Source organism: Gopherus flavomarginatus, chromosome 5, assembly GCF_025201925.1.
Source record: "Gopherus flavomarginatus isolate rGopFla2 chromosome 5, rGopFla2.mat.asm, whole genome shotgun sequence".
Classification (NCBI taxonomy): Eukaryota; Metazoa; Chordata; order Testudines; family Testudinidae; genus Gopherus; species Gopherus flavomarginatus.
In genome coordinates, this window is record NC_066621.1 from 38347507 (window position 1) to 38365557 (window position 18051).

At 53.3% G+C, this 18051-nt stretch overlaps 1 protein-coding gene across 1 annotated transcript; it reads right to left on the reverse strand.

Annotated features, from left to right (window-relative positions):
* Positions 1-621: 621 nt before the first annotated feature.
* On the reverse strand, positions 622-5469 carry LOC127051494 (cilia- and flagella-associated protein 251-like). Its single transcript, XM_050953814.1, has 5 exons — positions 5334-5469; positions 2940-3136; positions 2610-2909; positions 1824-2072; positions 622-1391 (listed from the first exon to the last, which is right to left on the reverse strand). The coding sequence occupies exons 1-5, from the start codon at positions 5467-5469 to the stop codon at positions 954-956; spliced, it is 1320 nt and encodes a 439-aa protein (XP_050809771.1). The 3' UTR covers positions 622-953.
* Positions 5470-18051: the final 12582 nt, after the last annotated feature.

Genomic DNA, 18051 nt, shown 5'->3' on the forward strand with positions numbered 1-18051 from the left:
GCAGCAGGAAGGCTGCCCTGGGCCTGGAGTGGGGGGCCAGAGGGGAGGATTCCCCCCAGGGACAAGACACTCACCCAGGCCCCAACAGACTGCTGCTCAGAAGGTCCAGCTGGGATAAGCCCCCCCACTCCTCAGATTCGACTTGGAGTCAGCTGGTGGGGGCGGGGAGGCTGCCATGTGCCTCCTACCTCCGCAGGCACAGCAGCCGCCTCAGTCTGCCCCCAGCGCTGCTCCCCTGTAGCCCACAGTGGCAGCGGCCAGTGAGGGAGCACAGTTTGGAGATGCAGGGGGCAGGCAGGGACGCTCGGGGGAAGCACACGGGGATGGCAGGCAGGGCCAGGGGACGCTCTGTAGGAGGCACGTGGGGGCAGCAGGCTTGACTGGGGTATGCTCTGGGGGAAGCATGTGGGAGTGGCAGGTTGGGCTGGGGGAGAAACCCTGCTCTGAACATTGATGGAGCTGGGCCCCTCAGGGCCCTGAATTTGCTGGAACCCGGGGACCACAGGCCCATATAACTCCCCGCCTCTGGCAAGGTTCATCTAGTCTAACCCCTGCCAAGATGCAGGACTTTGTGTGTCTAACCTGCCCAGCTTCTCTCTTCCGGCTGGGGTCCCTTGACTGCAGCAGCTCTTCTGATGTCCTCGTTCTCCTCTTTCCCTTGCATCCTTCACTTCTCTGCCCACTCGTTTGCTTCATCTCTGAGTCCTCTCTATATGCCCTGGCCCAGCAGCTAGTTACCCAGGCTACACTCCCATTGCCATCCGTGGGGGCAGCCTGGGCTGTGAGGGCTGCAGGTTTTGGTCCCTAGTCAATGCAGGTGCAATGGCTCCTGCACACCAATGTGGTGACTCCTGCAGCCCACAACCAAACTGCGGGGCCATATTCTGCAAGGTGGCCTCCCTGGCTGAGATTCTGGGAGCAGAGAACCCCTGGGTCAGAGAAGGAAAATGGCCTCAACAGAACACTCTATCAATGGCTCCCAGAGACGTCCCCGTGACACCTGACTGTGCAGCCCGGGGGTTCTCCCCAAGGAGTTCTCCTGCTCCTTCATTGTCACCGCGGGCAAGAATCTGGCAGTGGGAATGGATTATGCATCTGGGCAAGGGGGAACTAGCCATGGAGGTGGAGGAGGACTTGGCTTTGCCCTCCTCATCCTTCTCCTCATCTGCTTTCTTCTCCATAATCACGTGCTCCATTTCCATGGCCAGGTCCTCCCCCTCCTCCACTTCCTCCTCTCTGGCCAGGTCCTCCCTCTCCTTCTCTGTGGCCAGGTTCTCCTCCTTCTTTTCCTCCTTGTCCTCCTTTATGGCCAGGTCCTTTTCCTCCTGCTCCTTCTCCGTAGCCAGGTTCTCCTCCTTCTCATCTTCCTCTCTGGCCATGTCCTTTTGCTCCTACTCCTCCATTGCCAGGTCCACCTCCTTCTCTTCTTCCCCCTGCATGGCCACATTCTCCTCCTCCTCCTCCTCTGTGACCAGGTCCTCTTCCTCCTGCTCCTTCTTTGTCGCCAGGTTCTCCTCCTTCTTGTCCTCCTCTCTGGCCAGGTCCTTCCCCTCTTCCACTGCCAAGTCCTCTTCCTCCGTGGCCAGGTTCTCCTCCTCCTTCTCGTCTTCCTCTCTGGCCAGGTCCTCTTGCTCCTCCTCCTCCATGGCCAGGTCCTCCACCTTCTCTTCTTCTTCCCCCTGCATGGCCGCATCCTCCTCCTCCTCCTCCTTTGTGACCAGGTCCTCTTCCTCCTGCTCCTTCTCTGTGGCCTCTTCCTAATCCTCCTTCTCTTCCTTCTCCTCCATAGCCAGTACCTCCTCTTCCTTCTCCTATATGGCCACATCCTTGTCCTCCTCCATTGCCAGATCCACTTCCTTCTCCTCCTCCTGAACCAGATCCTCCTTGTCCTCCTCTGTGGCCTGGTCCTTCTCCATGGCCAGGTCCTCCTCTTTTTCCTCTGGAGACAGGTCCTTCTCCTCTTCCTCCTGCTCCGTGGCCAGGTGTTCCACTCCTGTGGCCAGGTTCTCTTTCTCTTCCTCCACAGGCAGGTGCTCCTCTTCCCGCTCCATGGCCAGGTCCTTCTCTTCTTCCTTTTGCTCCATGATCAGGTGTTCCTCCTCCAGGGCCACGTCCTTCTCTTCCTCTTCTTTTACCTTCTTCTTCCTCCTCCTTCTCAGTGGTCAAGTCCTCTTCCTCTTCTATGCAGAGGTCTTCCTCCTCCTCTTCTGCTGACAAGTTCTCTTCCTTCTCCCTTCCTCTTCTGCAGACACATTATCCTCCTCCTCTTCTGCTGACAAGTTCTCTTCCTCCTCCTTTCCTCTTCTGCAAATACATTATCCTCCTCCTCCTCCTCTTCTGCTGACAAATTCTCTTCCTCCTCCTTTCCTCTGTGGCAGTCACATTCTCCTCCTTCTTCTCCTCCTTTCCTCTTCTGCAGACACATTCTCTTCCTCTTCCTTCTCTTCTTCCTCTTCTGCAAACAGGTTCTCCTCCTCTTCCTCTTGTGCAGACACATTCTCTTCCTCTTCCTTCTCTTCTTCCTCTTCTGCAAACAGGTTCTCCTCCTCTTCCTCTTGTGCAGACACATTCTCTTCCTCTTCCTTCTCTTCTTCCTCTTCTGCAAACAGGTTCTCCTCCTCTTCCTCTTGTGCAGACACATTCTCTTCCTCTTCCTTCTCTTCTTCCTCTTCTTCCTCTTCTGCAGACACATTCTTTTCGTCCTTCTCCTCTTCTTCCTCTCCTGCAGACACGTTCTCTTCCTCCTTCTCCTCTTCTTCCTCTTCTGCAGACACGTTTTCCTCCTCCTTCTTCTCTTCCTCCTCTTCTGCAGACAGGTTCTCATCCTCCTCCTTGTCCTTTTCTATAGATATTTCCTCCTCCTCCTTCTCCTCTGTGTCCAGGACTTCCTCCTCCTCTGTGGTCATGTTCTCCTTCTCTTTTATCACTAGCTCCTCCACCTCCTCCTCTTTTTCAGTGATCAGGATTTGCTCTTCCTGCTTCTTCTCCTCCTCTGTCTCTAGCTCTTCCTCCTCTTCCTCTCCTTCTGTGTCTGGGTCTTCATCCTCCTCTGCCTTTTCCTCAGGGGCAAGGTCCTTCTCTGACTGGTCCATGGGGGTCTCTGCGTCAGAGAGACAAAGGCAGTGGGTGACTCTTGCTGGGGAGAGGGTGAGGAAGGACAGGGGTGTGAAGGGATAGGGAGAGTAGATTTAATGTTTCTCCCACCCATGTAAGCATTGAAAGGCAGAGAGATCCCCTCACTGCCCCTCCCACACACTCCTCAGCCCCAGGCCCCATGGCAGAGAGATCCTCACACTGCCCCTCCCACAGGCGCTTCACCCCAAGGCCCCATGGCAGAGAGATCCCCACACTGCCCCTCCCAGATACCCTCAGCCCTATGGCCCCATGGCAGAGAGATCCCCATGCTGCTCTTCCCACAGACCCCTGAGCCCCAGGGCCCCATGGCAGAGAGATCCCCACACTGCCCCTCCCACAGACCCCTGAGCCTCAGGGCCCCATGGCAGAGAGATCCCCACACTGCCCCTCCCACACACCCCTCAGCCCAGGGACCCATGGCAGAGAGATCCCCACACTGCCCCTCCCACACACCCCTCACCCCAGGGACCCATGGCAGAGAGATCCCCACACTGCCCTTCCCAGATACCCGCAGACCTATGGCCCCATGGCAGAGATATCCCCATGCTGCCCTTCCCACAGACCCCTGAGCCCCAGGGCCCCATGGCAGAGAGATCCCCACACTGCCCCTCCCACAGACCCCTCACCCCAGGGCCCCATGGCAGAGAGTTCCCCACACTGCCCCTTCCACAGATCCCTCAGCCCCAGGCCCCATGGCATAGAGTTCCCCACACTGCCCTCCCACAGACCCCTCAGCCCCATGGACCCATGGCAGAGAGATCCCCACACTGACCCCCCCACAGATCCCTCACTCCAGGTCCCCATGGCAGAGAGATCTCCACACTGCCCTTCCCAGATACCCTCAGCCCTATGGCCCCATGGCAGAGAGATCCCCATGCTGCCCTTCCCACAGACCCCTGAGCCCCAGGGCCCCATAGCAGAGATCTCCACACTGTCCCTCCCACACACCCCTCACCCCAGGGCGCCATGGCAGAGAGATCCCCACACTGCCCCTCCCACAGACCCTTCACCCCAAGGTCCCATGGCAGAGAGATCCCCACACTGCCCCTCTCACAGACCCCTCACCCAAGGGACCCATAGCAGAGAGATCCCCACACTGTCCCTCCCACACACCCCTCACCCCAGGGCGCCATGGCAGAGAGATCCCCACACTGCCCCTCCCACAGACCCCTCACCCCAAGGCCCCATGGCAGAGAGTTCCCCACACTGCCCTCCCACAGACCCCTCAGCCCCACGGACCCATGGCAGAGAGATCCCCACACTGACCCCCCCACAGAGCCCTCACCCCAGGGCCCCATGGCAGAGAGATCTCCACACTGCCCCTCTCACAGACCCCTCACCCAAGGGACCCATAGCAGAGAGATCCCCACACTGCCCCTCCCACACACCCCTCACCCCAGGGCGCCATGGCAGAGAGATCCCCACACTGCCCCTCCCACAGACCCCTCACCCCAAGGCCCCATGACAGCGAGATCCCCACACTGCCCCTCTCACAGACACCTCACCCAAGGGACCCATAGCAGAGAGATCCCCACACTGCCCCTCCCACAGACCCTCAACCCTATGGCCCCATGGCAGAGACATCCCCACACTGTCCTTCCCAGATACCCTGAGCCTCAAGGCCTCATGGCAGAGATATCTCCACACTGCCCCTCCCACAGACCCCTCACCTCAGGGCCCCATGGCAGAGAGATCCCCATGCTGCCCTTCCCACAGACCCCTGAGCCCCAGGGCCCCATGGCAGAGAGATCCCCACACTGCCCCTCTAATAGACTCCTCACCCTAGGGACCCATGGGAAAGAAATCCCCACACTGCCGTTTCCACAGGCCCTTCACCCCAAGGCTTCATGGCAGAGAGATCCCCATGCTGTCCCACAGACCCTTGAGCCCCAGGACCCTATGGCAGAGAGATCCCCACACTGCCCCTCCCACACACCCTCAGCCCTATGGCCCCATGGCACATGGGGACCTTCACTGTCCCATCCTCCCTGCGAGTTGCCCCAAAGCATCAGGGACCCACTTCCCAGCAGCTCCCCAAATGCACCACTGCAGTGGGTTGCTCTGCGACTCCCGCTGATGTCATTGGGCTCATGTGGCTCAGGCAAGACCCCTGGGCTGGGATCCCCCCAATGACTGCAACAAAGTGACTGGATGTTAATGGCCCCTTGCTCCTCTCCATGCCCAGGGGGTCTCCTCACCTGCACTGGAGGAGCACTCAGCTTCCGTATTGCAGGGAGCCTCCAGAGAGTGGCTGCACTCCCCTCCGGCACCAGTTGATCTGCTGGGGCAGCGATCCCCCAGCTCCTGCCCTGGGGATGCCTCCTGCTGGCCCATGTGGCTGGGCTGAGGACTGGCCTTCCAGCAGAAGCAAACCAAGAGCTGCGTTGCCTGGCTTCTCCCGTGGGCTGAGTCCTGCCTGCCCAGATTGAACTTGGGCCACCTCCATCTCGGCCTGGATGTTGTCTCTCTCCACTCGGCATCAGCCCTGGGGGTTGGTTTCCTCCTGGTGAGCAAGGCAGAGCAGGACCATCTCCTGGGGTGGCCGGGGCCTGCTTCCCATGCCATGGTGATGGAGGGGCAGCTCTCTGTCTGGGGACGCTGGCAGCTGCCCCCCTCTGGCTCTGGGGCCACCTGCGGAGCCTTCCTCCTGAGATACCTTCTCAGCACATCCATCCTGGAACTGAGCAGGGAGCAGTCATGAGTCTGGGGCAACGCAGCGTCTCATCAATGGGGCTGTCTGCCCCCCAGCTGGGGTGACTCTCTCATCCCATGCCCCCTGGGGGACACCTGGACTGGGATCTGCCCACACTGGCAGGGCTCACCATGCAGGCTGCTCCCAAAGCTCCCCCAGGGAATCTCATCCCTTTAGAGCAATGGGGTCAGTGACAGAGACCTGTAGTCAGTCTGGACAGGCATCTTCCTCCTATAGCCCCAGGCCACACTCCCTCCCCGGCCTGAGAAGGCAGAGAACCCAGGTGTCCAGGCTTCACTCCTGAGCCACTGGCAACAAAGACAGGTGCCCCCTGTTCCTCCACCCCCGCTCAGCAGCTACCAGATCGAGGACACCCCAAACTCAGTTCCCGACTCCTACCCCCCCTCTGTGCAGCAGACCATGGGCAGGCAGCTTGGTCAGAGGCGGGCCCATGGTGGCAGCAGTGGAGCAGCGTGGTGGGAGGAGGGGCACCCTTGCCCCAGAGGCACACAGTGGTGCCCCCTTGAGCATGGTGCCCTGGTGTGCGATTAATTCTTATTACAAAAAATAATGCAGTAATTTGGTTTGAGTTAATCACATGCATTAACTGCAATTAATTGATAGCCCTAATTATTATGCTGGATTACAAATATTTGCACTGCACAGAAAAACAATCTACAATTTGAAACCTGAAGGGGCATACAAATGTTTAGCATAACTGGCATGTAAATTCCTTGCAACGCTGGCTACAGCAGTACCATGCAAATATCTCTTCTCACTTTCAGTGATATTCTCAATGAGAAGAGGGCAGCATTATCTCCTGCAAATGTAAACAAACTTGTTTATCTTTGCGATTGGCTGAACAAGGAGTAAGACTGAGTGGACTTGTGGGCTCTAAAGTTTTACACTGGTTTGTTTACGAGTGCAGTTATGTAACAAAAAATGTCTATGTTTGTAAGTTGCACCTTCATGATAAAGAGATTGCAGTACAGTACTTGTTTGAGGTGAATCGAAAAATACTATTTCTTTTATCTTTTCTACCGTGTATACATTTGTAATCAAACATAATAATATATAGTGAGCACTGTACGCTTTGTATTCTATTTCAGAGGGGCAGCCTTGTTAGTCTGTATCAGCAAAAACAATGAGGAGACCTTGTGGCACCTTAGAGACTAACAAATTCATTGGGGTATAGCCCACAAAAGCTTATTCCCAGATATATTTGTCAGTCTCTAAGGTGCCACAAGGACTCCTCGTTGTTTTTGTATTCTGTGTTGTAACTGAAATCAATATATTTTAAAATACAAAAAAATCCATAAAAATATGATAATACATTTACATTATAATTGACAGCCCTAGTTATTGGCTTTGGATGGAGCCCAATGGGAAATCAGTAGAAATTCTTTCCCAAACACTCACTGTCCTTCTGAGCTCAGAGGGCTTAATGTTCATTGTCTGATCAAGACTCACTACTGCCAGGAGTTTGAGAAGTGTCTATCCCTTCACTAGATAGATGGGGAAACTGATGTACAGAGACGGGAAGTGACCTGTCCAGGGCGCCACAGCAGGGGAGTGGCAGAGCCAGAAAGAGAAGTCAATGGCCCTGCAATCCCTGCCCTGAGGCCTGGCTCAAGCCTTCTCCCTGTTGCTTGTTGCTCAGTGGAGCTTCTTGCTTCAGGGGGGATGGAAATTGGGTCTTTAGAATCATAGAATATCAGGATTGGAAGGGACCTCAGGAGGTCATCTAGTCCCACACCCTGCTCAAAGCAGGACCAACCCCAGCTAGATCATCCCAGCCAGGGCTTTGTCAAGCCGGGCCCTAAAAACCTCTGAGGATGGAGATTCCACCAACTCCCTAGGAAACCCATTCCAGAGCTTCACCACCCTCCTAGTGAAATAGTGTTTCCTAACATCCAACCTAGACCTCCCCCACTGCAACTTGAAATCATTGCTCCTTGTTCTGTCACCTGCCACCACTGAGAACAGCAGAGCTCCATCCTCTTTGGAACCTCCCTTCAGGTAATTCAAAGTTGCTATCAAATCCCCCTTCACTTTTCTCTTCTGCAGACTAAATAAGCCCAGCTCCCTCAGCCTCTCCTCGTAAGCCATGTGCCCCAGCCCCCTGATCATTTTCGTTGCCCTCCGCTGGACTCTCTACAATTTTTTCACATCCTTTCTGTACTGGGGGGGCCAAAAAGGAACACAATACTCCAGATCTGACCTCACCAGTGCTGAATAGAGGGCAATAATCTCCTCCCTCGATCTGCTGGCAATGCTCCTACTAATGCAGCCCAATATGCTGTTAGCCTTCTTGGCAACAAGAGCACACTGCTGACTCATATCCAGCTTCTTGTCCACTGTAATCCCCGGGTCCTTTTTCACAGAACTGCTGCTTAGCCAGGCAGTCCCCAGCCTGTAGTGGTGCATGGGATTCTTCTGTCCGAAGTGCAGGACTCTCTTGGCCCCTGCTGACTCCACCTCAAGGGGCCCCTCCTACAGCCTGAGTCACAAGGGCTGCTGTGCCCTGGGGAAGTGTTTAGTGCCCAATAACAGACTAGGATTGTCGTCCAGGCACAAGGGTACAAATCTATCAAAATCCTCCAGTAACAACACAACAAGTGAGGTAGCTTATTGAGCAGAAGGAAGAAAGGCCTGGGGCTAAGGAAAGAACAGGAGCAACTAGACTTGTAACCCATCAACAATCACAGCATTTACAAGGGGCCCGACCCCCCGAACCAGCTCCCTCCCAGCGCCTGCACAGCAGAATGGGAGTTGAGTATCAGTTCTCTAGGGGCTGATGCTGCCCTGTGCTCCTTGGCAGCCTTGAAATTCACAAGGAAAACAAGCAAATGTAGGGATTCTTACCGGGTCTTCGGTCTCAGTGTCAATGGGCACCTCCCAGGCTGTGACGCGTCTCCCTCCGCTCCACTCCACCAACAGCCAACAACCAAATGTAAACCGACCCCTTTGTCTCCGAGCGCTGGCTTCTGATTGGCTCCATCTGCTCCATTCCACCAACAGCCAACAACCGAATGTAAACCGACCCCTTTGTCTCTGAGCGCTGGCTACTGATTGGCTCCCTCCACTCCACTCCACCAACAGCCAACAACCGAATGTAAACTGACCCCTTTGTGTCCAAGCGCTGACATCTGATTGGCTCTGGTGGTAACTCCCCATGTGTTCCATCTCCGCCTGGCATTCCAGGCATGCTGGGAAGTGGGATCCTGAGCCCTGCAGCCATTGCAGTGGCAGATTAACGCACAAAGGGCTCATGCCCAGGGGCCTCGGGCAACTTGGGGTGCCCTGGGAAAATCTCACAATGCCTGGGCAGCATGGTTTCGCTGGTGATTTTCCCCACAGAAATGTTTGTGATCAAAATCACTATATATATATATGGGGTTTCTATTGGAAGTTAACTTGACTGCGTTCAATTATACAAAATGGGAATGTAATCAGGTTACGGTATTATAAAAAAAATAATTAGAGCAATGCAAAGGATATTAGGCAAAAACAGAATTCGTGTGTGTAAATATTTGTGTGTAATTATGCAAGGTTTTAAGGACCTAAACCACACTCATAGTTTGTAAAATCCTGTTTGTAGGTTTGAGATAAATTAGGTTTGTTTTGTTGTGTTTTTAAATGAAAAAATAATGCCACCAAAACTCCACTTGAATCTCACATCCAAAGGTCCCTGCTGCAGCTCTGCCGGCTGGAGCCTGCACATCCCGTGACAGGCAGGGGCAGGAGCAGGGGCAGATGCAGAGCTTGGCAGGGCAGAGAGATGACATCTCCCACAATGGCAGGGCTCGTTCACAGCAGGGGCAGTACCTCCCCGCAGTAGCACGGACCCCACCTACTCCTCCTGATTTCTCCTGACACCAGCCCCACCCTTCCAGGCACTGCCTCATGGTAACTTCTGCTTCCGGACTTGCACCGGAAATGGGAAGCCTGGGCTGGGCCTGGCAGTGGCTGACAGGAAACGGAGGCAGGAGACACGACCACTCCCATGGTGCCATGGGCCTCCCAGTGGTGATGGGAGATAAAGGCAGTGGATACCACCTCTCCCATGGTGCCACGGGGCCCGACGTGGTTGAGGGGAGATAGAGCCCTGGGGAGATGCTACAGCAATATTTTCATCAACGATTTAGATCATGGCATAGAGAGTGCACTTATAAAGCCTGTGGATGATACCAAGCTGAGAGGGGTTGCAAGTGCTTTGGAGGATAAGATTAAATTTCAAAATAATCTAGACAAACTGGAGAAATGGTCTGAAGTAAACAAGATGAAATGTAATAAGGACAAATGCAAAGTGCTTCACTTAGGAAGGAACAATCAGTTGCACACATACAGAATGAGAAATAACTGCGTAGGAAGGAGCACTGCGGAAAGGGATCTCAGGGGGTCATAGTGGATCACAAGTTAAATATGACTTAACAGAAAAAAAACAAACATTATTCTGGTTTTAACTCAGGCCAAGGCTTTATAAAGCCACGCACAAGCGACCAGGGAGCTTGTGAACAGGGGCTGCTAACAGAGAGTTTTGCAAGGGAGCTCTCCAGGTGAAGGAGGAGCAAATATAGCATCTGCAGGGTAAGTGACTGTCTGTAGTGTGTGTGTGTTTGTGTTTGGGGTTACTTGCTGTGTTCTGAGCTTATGTTTGTCAGTCTGTGTGTTTGTTTGGTGGTCTGAAGGACCATCTGCTGTGGCTGGCAGTTGGAGGCCGGGAGCTTCAAAGGAAGGTTTGAAAGCTCAAAGCCTCTGGTAATTGGTTGAGCCTTAATCAGTAGGCGGGGCATTAACTCAGGCCAGGACTTTATAAAGCCGCGCACAAGCGACCCGGGGCTGCTAACAGGGAGTTTTGCAAGGGAGTTGGGAAAGGCGGAGGGGGATCCCTTGTTGGTCCTACCTGTTCCCCTGTAGTCCCCTTAAAACCTATAATCCAAACCATATTCCAAAACCCCTTTCTTTAAACCACCCTTTCATTAACTAGGAGACAATGCAGGCAGAAACCCAGCAGCAGAGTGGGGTCTATCCAGTTTATTGCACTGAGTGTAGCATGTACGATTACCTGCCCTATGGGTGGGTGGCGTATGTGTGCAGTCGGTGCAAGGAGCTCCTGGCCCTCAGAGACCACGTTTGGACTTTGGAGGCCAGGGTGGCGGAACTGGAGGAGGTAAGGGAGGCAGAGAGGTATGTAGATGAGGCTTTCCAGGACACTGTAGAATTGTCCCACCTCCATTCAGACAGCCTCTGTGCTGTTGAGGAGGAAGAAAGGCCCAAGGAAGCAGAGCAGTCAATGAGAGCAGAGGCAAACCTTCCCATAGTTGGGACCCTCCTTCCAGATGGTGCTGGGGTTGCCTCTCACACTGAGGTTACCTCTCTAGTGGAGGGAACTGCAGTTGCTAGGAAAAGGCAGGTGTTAGTAATGGGAGATTCGATCATTAGAAACATAGATAGCTGGGTTTGTGATGACCAGGAGAACCGTATGGAGACTTGCCTGCCTGGTGCAAAGGTTTCAGATCTCTCGAGGCATCTAGACAGACTTATGTGTAGTGCTGGAGAGGAGCCAGTGGTCATGGTACACATAGGTACCAATGACATAGGGAAGGGTAGGAGAGATGTCCTGGAAGCAAAATTTAGGCTGCTAGGGAAGAGACTGAAATCCAGGACCTCTATAGCGGCATTCTCAGAAATGCTCCCAGTTCCATGCGCAGGGCCAGGTAGGCAGGCAGAGCTTCAGAGTCTCAATGCATGGATGAGACGATGGTGTAGAGAGGAGGGGTTTCCATTCATTAGGAACTGGGGAAACTTATGGAATGGAGGGAGACTATACAGAAGAGATGGGCTCCACCTAAACCAAAGTGGAACCAGACTGCTGGCACTAAACATTAAAAAGGTTGTAGAGCAGTTTTTAAACTAGGAGCTGGAGGAAAGCCGACTGCTGCAGAGAAGCATGTGGATCGGACACAGACTTCTCTTAGGGGAGAGTCTGATGATAGGGAATCTCCAGGTTATGGTCAGGAACAGAGGATGGAAGAAGATAATGTAAGGGCCGGATCAGGTGATAAACAGTCACATAAAAAAGAATCTGGCACATCAGAAAAGGGCAGACAAATAAACAAAGACAAGTTTTTAAAGTGCTTGTACACAAATGCTAGAAGTCTAAAAAATAAGATGGGTGAACTAGAGTGCCTTGTGATAAAAGAGGATATTGATATAATAGGCATCACAGAAACCTGGTGGACTGAGAGCAATCAATGGGACACAATCACTCTGGGGTACAAAATATATCGGAAGGACAGAACAGGTCATGCAGGGCGGGGAGTGGCACTATATGTGAAAGAAAATGTAGATTCAAATGAAGTAAAAATCTTAAGTGAATCCACATGTTCCATAGAATCACTATGGATAGAAATTTCATGCTCTAATAAAAATACAACATTATGGATCTATTATTGACCACCTGACCAGGACAGTAATAGTGATGATGAAACGCTAAGGGAAATTAGAGAAGGGAGCAGAAACACTGCCAGCTTAAGTGCAAGAGTGTAATAAGAAAAGCCAAAGACGAGTTTGAAGAACGGCTAGCCAAAAACTCTAAAGGTAATAACAAAATGTTTTTTAAGTACATCAGAAGCAGGAAGCCTGCTAAACAACCAGTGGGGCCCCTTGACGATCAAGATACAAAAGGAGCGCTAAAAGACGATAAAGTCATTGTGGAGAAACTAAATGGATTCTTTGCTTCAGTCTTCACGGCTGAGGAAGTTAGGGAGATTCCCAAACCTGAGCCGGCTTTTGTAGGTGACAAATCTGAGGAAGTGTCACATATTGAAGTGTCACTAGAGGAGGTTTTGGAATTAATTGATAAACTCAACATTAACAAGTCACCGGGACCAGATGGCATTCACCCAAGAGTTCTGAAAGAACTCAAATGTGAAGTTGTGGAACTATTAACTAAGGTTTGTAACCTGTCCTTTAAATCGGCTTCGGTACCCAATGATTGGAAGTTAGCTAATGTAACACCAATATTTAAAAAGGGCTCTAGAGGTGATCCCAGCAATTACAGACCGGTAAGTCTAACATCAGTACCGGGCAAATTAGTCGAAACAATAGTTAAGAATAATATTATCAGACACATAGAAAAACATAAACTGTTGAGCAATAGTCAACATGGTTTCTGTAAAGGGAAATCGTGTCTTACTAATCTATTAGAGTTCTTTGAAGGGGTCAACAAACATGTGGACAAGGGGGATCCAGTGGACATAGTGTACTTAGATTTCCAGAAAGCCTTTGACAAGGTCCCTCACCAAAGGCTCTTACGTAAATTAAGTTGTCATGGGATAAAAGGGAAGGTCCTTTCATGGACTGAGAACTGGTTAAAAGACAGGGAACAAAGGGTAGGAATTAATGGTAAATTCTCAGAATGGAGAGGGATAACTAGTGGTGTTGCTAAACTAGGGCAGAGGTTCTCACAACGAATTTTTTGGTGGCCTCAGAGTGCGGCCACCAATTCTTGCTGGTGGCCACTCTGACAGTTTTTCCTAAAATACTTAATTAACTTTTGCGAACTCAATAATACAAATAATGCACAGTTGTCTCTATTCAAAATAGAGACAAATAGAAACACAAATAAGGTGCTTTGCATGTTCTTGTCTTTTTTGTTGTGTTTTTTGGTTGCTTTTGTGGGGGGGGGTTTGTTTGTTTTTGTTTGTTTGTTATGTTTTTTTATTTTTTTGTTATGATTTGCTGGCTAGTAAGTCTGCTGTGAAAAGTGATATTAACACACCGCGCCCAGGAAGGTGGGGAACTCACTGGCTCCTGACCTCTCCAGCTTTTGTGTCTCCAGAGGCGGCAAGGCCCAACTCCTGCTGGCAGCCCTGGGGGAGAGGCTGCTGCTTTGCCCGGTCCTCCACCCTGCATCACCGCTCAGGAAGCTGTCGCTGCAAGAAACACCTGCCCCCACCTTAGAAAAGCTAAACTAGGGGATCACAAACTTCATTGCATCTGTCAGTCAAGCTCATTGCCTTTTGGGAACATTTAGCCCAATCCCTCCCCAGCCCCCCCCCCCATCAAAGCAACAGCTAACAATCGTTTCGCACCTTTTTTCAGGGCACACGCCATACCACAGCAAGCATGGGGCCCGCTCAGATCACCGCCGCAATTATGAGCACTGCAAACACCATGTGCATTATCCTGCAGTGTATGCAGCACCAGAACCCACAAAAGAAGGCGAGGAGGTGATGGCAGCGCAGTGACGAAAGTGATGAGGACATGGACACAGACATCTCTCAAAGCACGGGCCCTGGCAATTGGGACATCATGGTGGTAATGAGGCAGGTTCATGCCATGGAATGCCTAATCTGGGCCTGGGAAACAAGCAGAGACTGGTGGTACCGCATAGTGTTGCAGGTTTGGGATGATTCCCAGTGGCTGGGAAACTTTCGCATGGGTAAGGGCACTTTCATGGAACTTTGTAACTTGCTTTCCCCTGCCCTGAAGTGCAAGAATACCAAGATGAGAGAAGCCCTCACAGTTCACAAGCGAGTGGTGATAGCCCTCTGGAAGCTTGCAACGCCAGACAGCTACAGGTCAGTCAGGAATCAATTGTGAGTGGGCAAATCTACTGTAGGGGCTGCTGTGATCCAAGTAGCCAATGCGATCACTGAGCTGCTGCTATCAAGGGTAGTGACTCTGGGAAATGTGCAGGTCATAGTGGATGGCTTTGCTGCAATGGGATTCTCTAACTGTGGTGGGGGCGATAGATGGAACGCCTATCCCTATCTTGGGACCAGGGCACCAAGGAAGCTAGTACATAAACCACAAGGGGTACTTTTCAATAGTGCTGTAAGCGCTGGTGGATCACAAGGGATGTTTCACCAACATCAACGTGGGATGGCCAGGAAAGGTGCATGATGCTCACATCTTTAGGAACTCTGGTCTGTGTGAACGGCTGCAGCAAGGGACTTTCTTTCCAGACCAGAAAATAACCGTTGGGGATGTTGAAATGCCTATAGTTGTCCTTGGGGACCCAGCCCACACCTTAATGCCATGGCTCATAAAGCCATACAAAGGCATCTTGGACAGTAGTCAGGAGCTGTTCAACTATAGGCTGAGCAAGTGCAGAATGCTGGTAGAATGTGCATTTGGACGTTTAAAAGCGCGCTGGCCCAGTTTACTGACTCAGTTAGCCCTCAGCGAAACCAACGTTCCCATTGTTATTACTGCTTCATGTGGGCTCCACGATATCTGTGAGAGTAGAGGGGAGATGTTTATGGTGGGGTGGGAGGTTGAGGCAAATCGCCTGGCCGCTGACTACACGCAGCCAGACATGAGGGCGGTTAGAAGAGCACAGCAGGGCGTGCCGCTCATGAGAGAAGCTTTGAAAACCAGTTTCATGACTGGCCAGGCTATGGTTTGGTGTTTGTTTCTCCTTGATGAAAACCCACCCCCTTGGTTCACTCTACTTCCCAGTAAGCCAACCGCCCTCCCCTCCTCCGTTCGATCACTGCTTGCAAAGACAATAAAGTCATTGTTGTTTCAAATTCATGCACTCTTTATTACTTCATCACACAAATGGAGGGATAACTGCCAAGGTAGCCCAGGAGGGGAGCACCGGGTGGGGTGGTGGAGGAGGGAAGAACAAGGCCACACTGCACTTCAAAACTTATTGAATGCCAGCCTTTTGTTGCTTGGGCGGTCCTTTGGGGTGGAGTGGTTGAGTGCCCAGAGGCCCCCCCACTGCGTTCTTGGGCATCTGGGTGAGGAGGTTATGGAACTTGGGGAGGAGGACAATTTATTACACAGGGGCTGCAGAGGTGGTCTGTGCTCCTGCTGCCTTTCCTGCAGCTCAACAATACACCAGAGAATATCAGTTTGATCTTCTAATAGCCTCAGCATTGCATCCTGCCTCCTCTAATCACGCTGACGCACGCTATCATCTTGATCCTGCCACATGTCCTTGCATTCATTTAGTGCAGTGGTCCCCAGCCTTTTCGGCTGGTGGACACCAGCCGAAGGATCTCTGCGGTGGTGGAGCACCCGCCGAAATGCCGCCGAATTTCGGCGGCATTTCGGGGAGATGCCTCTCAATGACGTCACTTGTCGACGGCAAGCAGCGTCAGTGAGAGGCGTCCACTCCGAAATTCGGGGGTGACACCTCTCGATGACGTCACTTGTTGACGGCAAGCGTCGTCATCGAGAGGCATCACTACTGAAATTCGGGAGTAACACCTCTCGATGACATCACTTGGCGACAAGCGTCATCATTGAGAGGTGTCCCCGCCAAAATGCCGCTGCAGCATTTCGATGGGTGCTCTCCCGGGGGCCAGGATGCAGGTGTATTAAGATGCCCCTGTGGGCGCCATGGCGCCCGCGGACACCACGTTGGGGACCCCTGATTTAGTGCTTTCCTGCACTCTGACAGTGTCTGCCTCCATGCATTCTGCTGGGCTCTTTCAGTGTGGGAGAACTTCAAGAGCTCAGAGAACATTTCATTGTGAGTGAGTTTTTTTCGCCTTCTAATCTTTGCTAGCCTCTGGGACACAGATGATACAGGGAGTGTTGAAACGTTTGCAGCTGCGGGAGGCAAAAAGGGAGAGTAGTATTTAAAAAAACATATTTTAGAGAACAATGGGTAGACTCTTTCACGGTGAACCAAGCTGTTAACATTACATGGTTTCAAACAGCAGCTCCTTCATGTCCCATACAAGCACCCGTTGGGTTGGCCATTTAAAAGGAAGGGCTGTGGTTTTTGGATTAACATGAAGCACAAACCAAACTAACCACCCACACACACACACACACACCCTATTCTCTGGGATAAGCACTTCACCCCTCTCCACACTGCGTGGCACACAGCGGGGATGATTTCTGTTCAGCCACAGGCAAACAGCCCAGCAGGAACGACCACTTCTGAATGTCCCCTTAATAAAATTCCCGTTTCAGTCAGGTGACCATGAATGATATCACTCTCCTGAGGATAACACAGAGAGATAAAGAAAGGATGTTGCTTGAATGCCAGCAAACACCGGGACCATATGATGCCAGCAGGGCCGGTGCAACCATTTAGGTGAACTAGGCGGTTGCCTAGGGAGCCGAGATTTGGGGGCGCCAAAAAGCACTCCCAAATTTTTTTTTAAATGGTTGAGCAACCACTGCTGCTGGGACAGAGAGGGAGTCTGACCTGCCCGCGGCAGCCGGCAGCCCAGGGTGTCCCCTGGGTCAGGGCGCCGCCGCGGCAGTTGGCAGCCCATGGGGTTCCCCGGGTCAGGGCGCCCGCCGCGGCAGCCCGCAGCCCAGGGGGTTGCCCAGGTCAGGGCGCCATTGCCGGCAGCCCAGGGCTTCCTCTGGGTCGGTGCGCCGCCGCGGCAGCCGGCAGCCCACAGTGTCCCCTGGGTCAGTGCACCGCCGCAGCAGCCGGCAGCCCAGGGGGTTCCCTGGGTCAGGGCGCCGCCGCAGCAGCCGGCAGCCCAGGGGGTCCCCCGGGTCAGGGCACCGCCACGGCAGCCAGCAGCTCAGGTGGTCCCCCGGGTCAGGGCACCGCCACGGCAGCCAGCAGCTCAGGGCTTCCTCTGGGTCAGCGCGCCGGCAGGGCCACCCAGAGAGGGGGACAAGAGGGCCAATTTGCCCCAGGCCCCGCAGGGCCCCCACGAGAGTTTTTTGAGGCCCCTGGAGCAGGGTCCTTCACTCGCTCCGGGAGCCCCGGAAAACACTCGTGGGGCCCAGCCCCTGGAGCTTCTTCTGCTCCCGGTCCTCGCTGGTGGGAGGTCCCTCCGCTCCGAGGCAGAAGGACCCCCCGCCAGTGAATTACCGCCGAAGCGGGACCCGCTGCCGACATGCATCCCGGTCTTGGGCAGTAATTCGGCGGCGGAGGGCCCTTCCGCTCTGGGACCAGTCACCGAAGTGCTCCAGAGACCCACAGCAGGGGCCCTCTGCCACAGAATTACCGCTGAAGACCCGGCTGCACTTTGGCAGCTGGTCCCGCTTCGGCGGCAATTCAGCTGTGGGGGGGCCCCGTGGTGGGTCTCTGGGGCACTTCAGCGGCGGGTTCTGGAGCAGAAGGGCCCCCTGCCGCCGAATTACAGCCAAAGTGGGGGCCCCCTACTGCCGACAACCCCAGGCCCCCAGAATCCTCTGGGCTGCCCTGGCGCCCCATTGGCAACCCAGGGAGGTCCCCTGGGTCAGCACACCATTGCCAGCAGCCACCAGCCCAGGGGTTCCACTGT

Bases quoted from the DNA above. Each gene is read 5' to 3' on its own strand.
- LOC127051494 (XM_050953814.1), bottom strand. From the start codon at position 5,469: ATGGGCCAGCAGGAGGCATCCCCAGGGCAGGAGCTGGGGGATCGCTGC. The intron at 3,137-5,333 runs GTGAGGAGACCC...CCCTCTCCCCAG, and splicing joins TGAGTGCTCCTCCAGTGCAG to CAAGAGTCACCCACTGCCTT. The intron at 2,073-2,609 runs CTGTTTGCAGAA...ATGGAGCAAAAG, and splicing joins AAGAGGAAGAGGAGGAGAAC to GAAGAAGAGAAGGACCTGGC.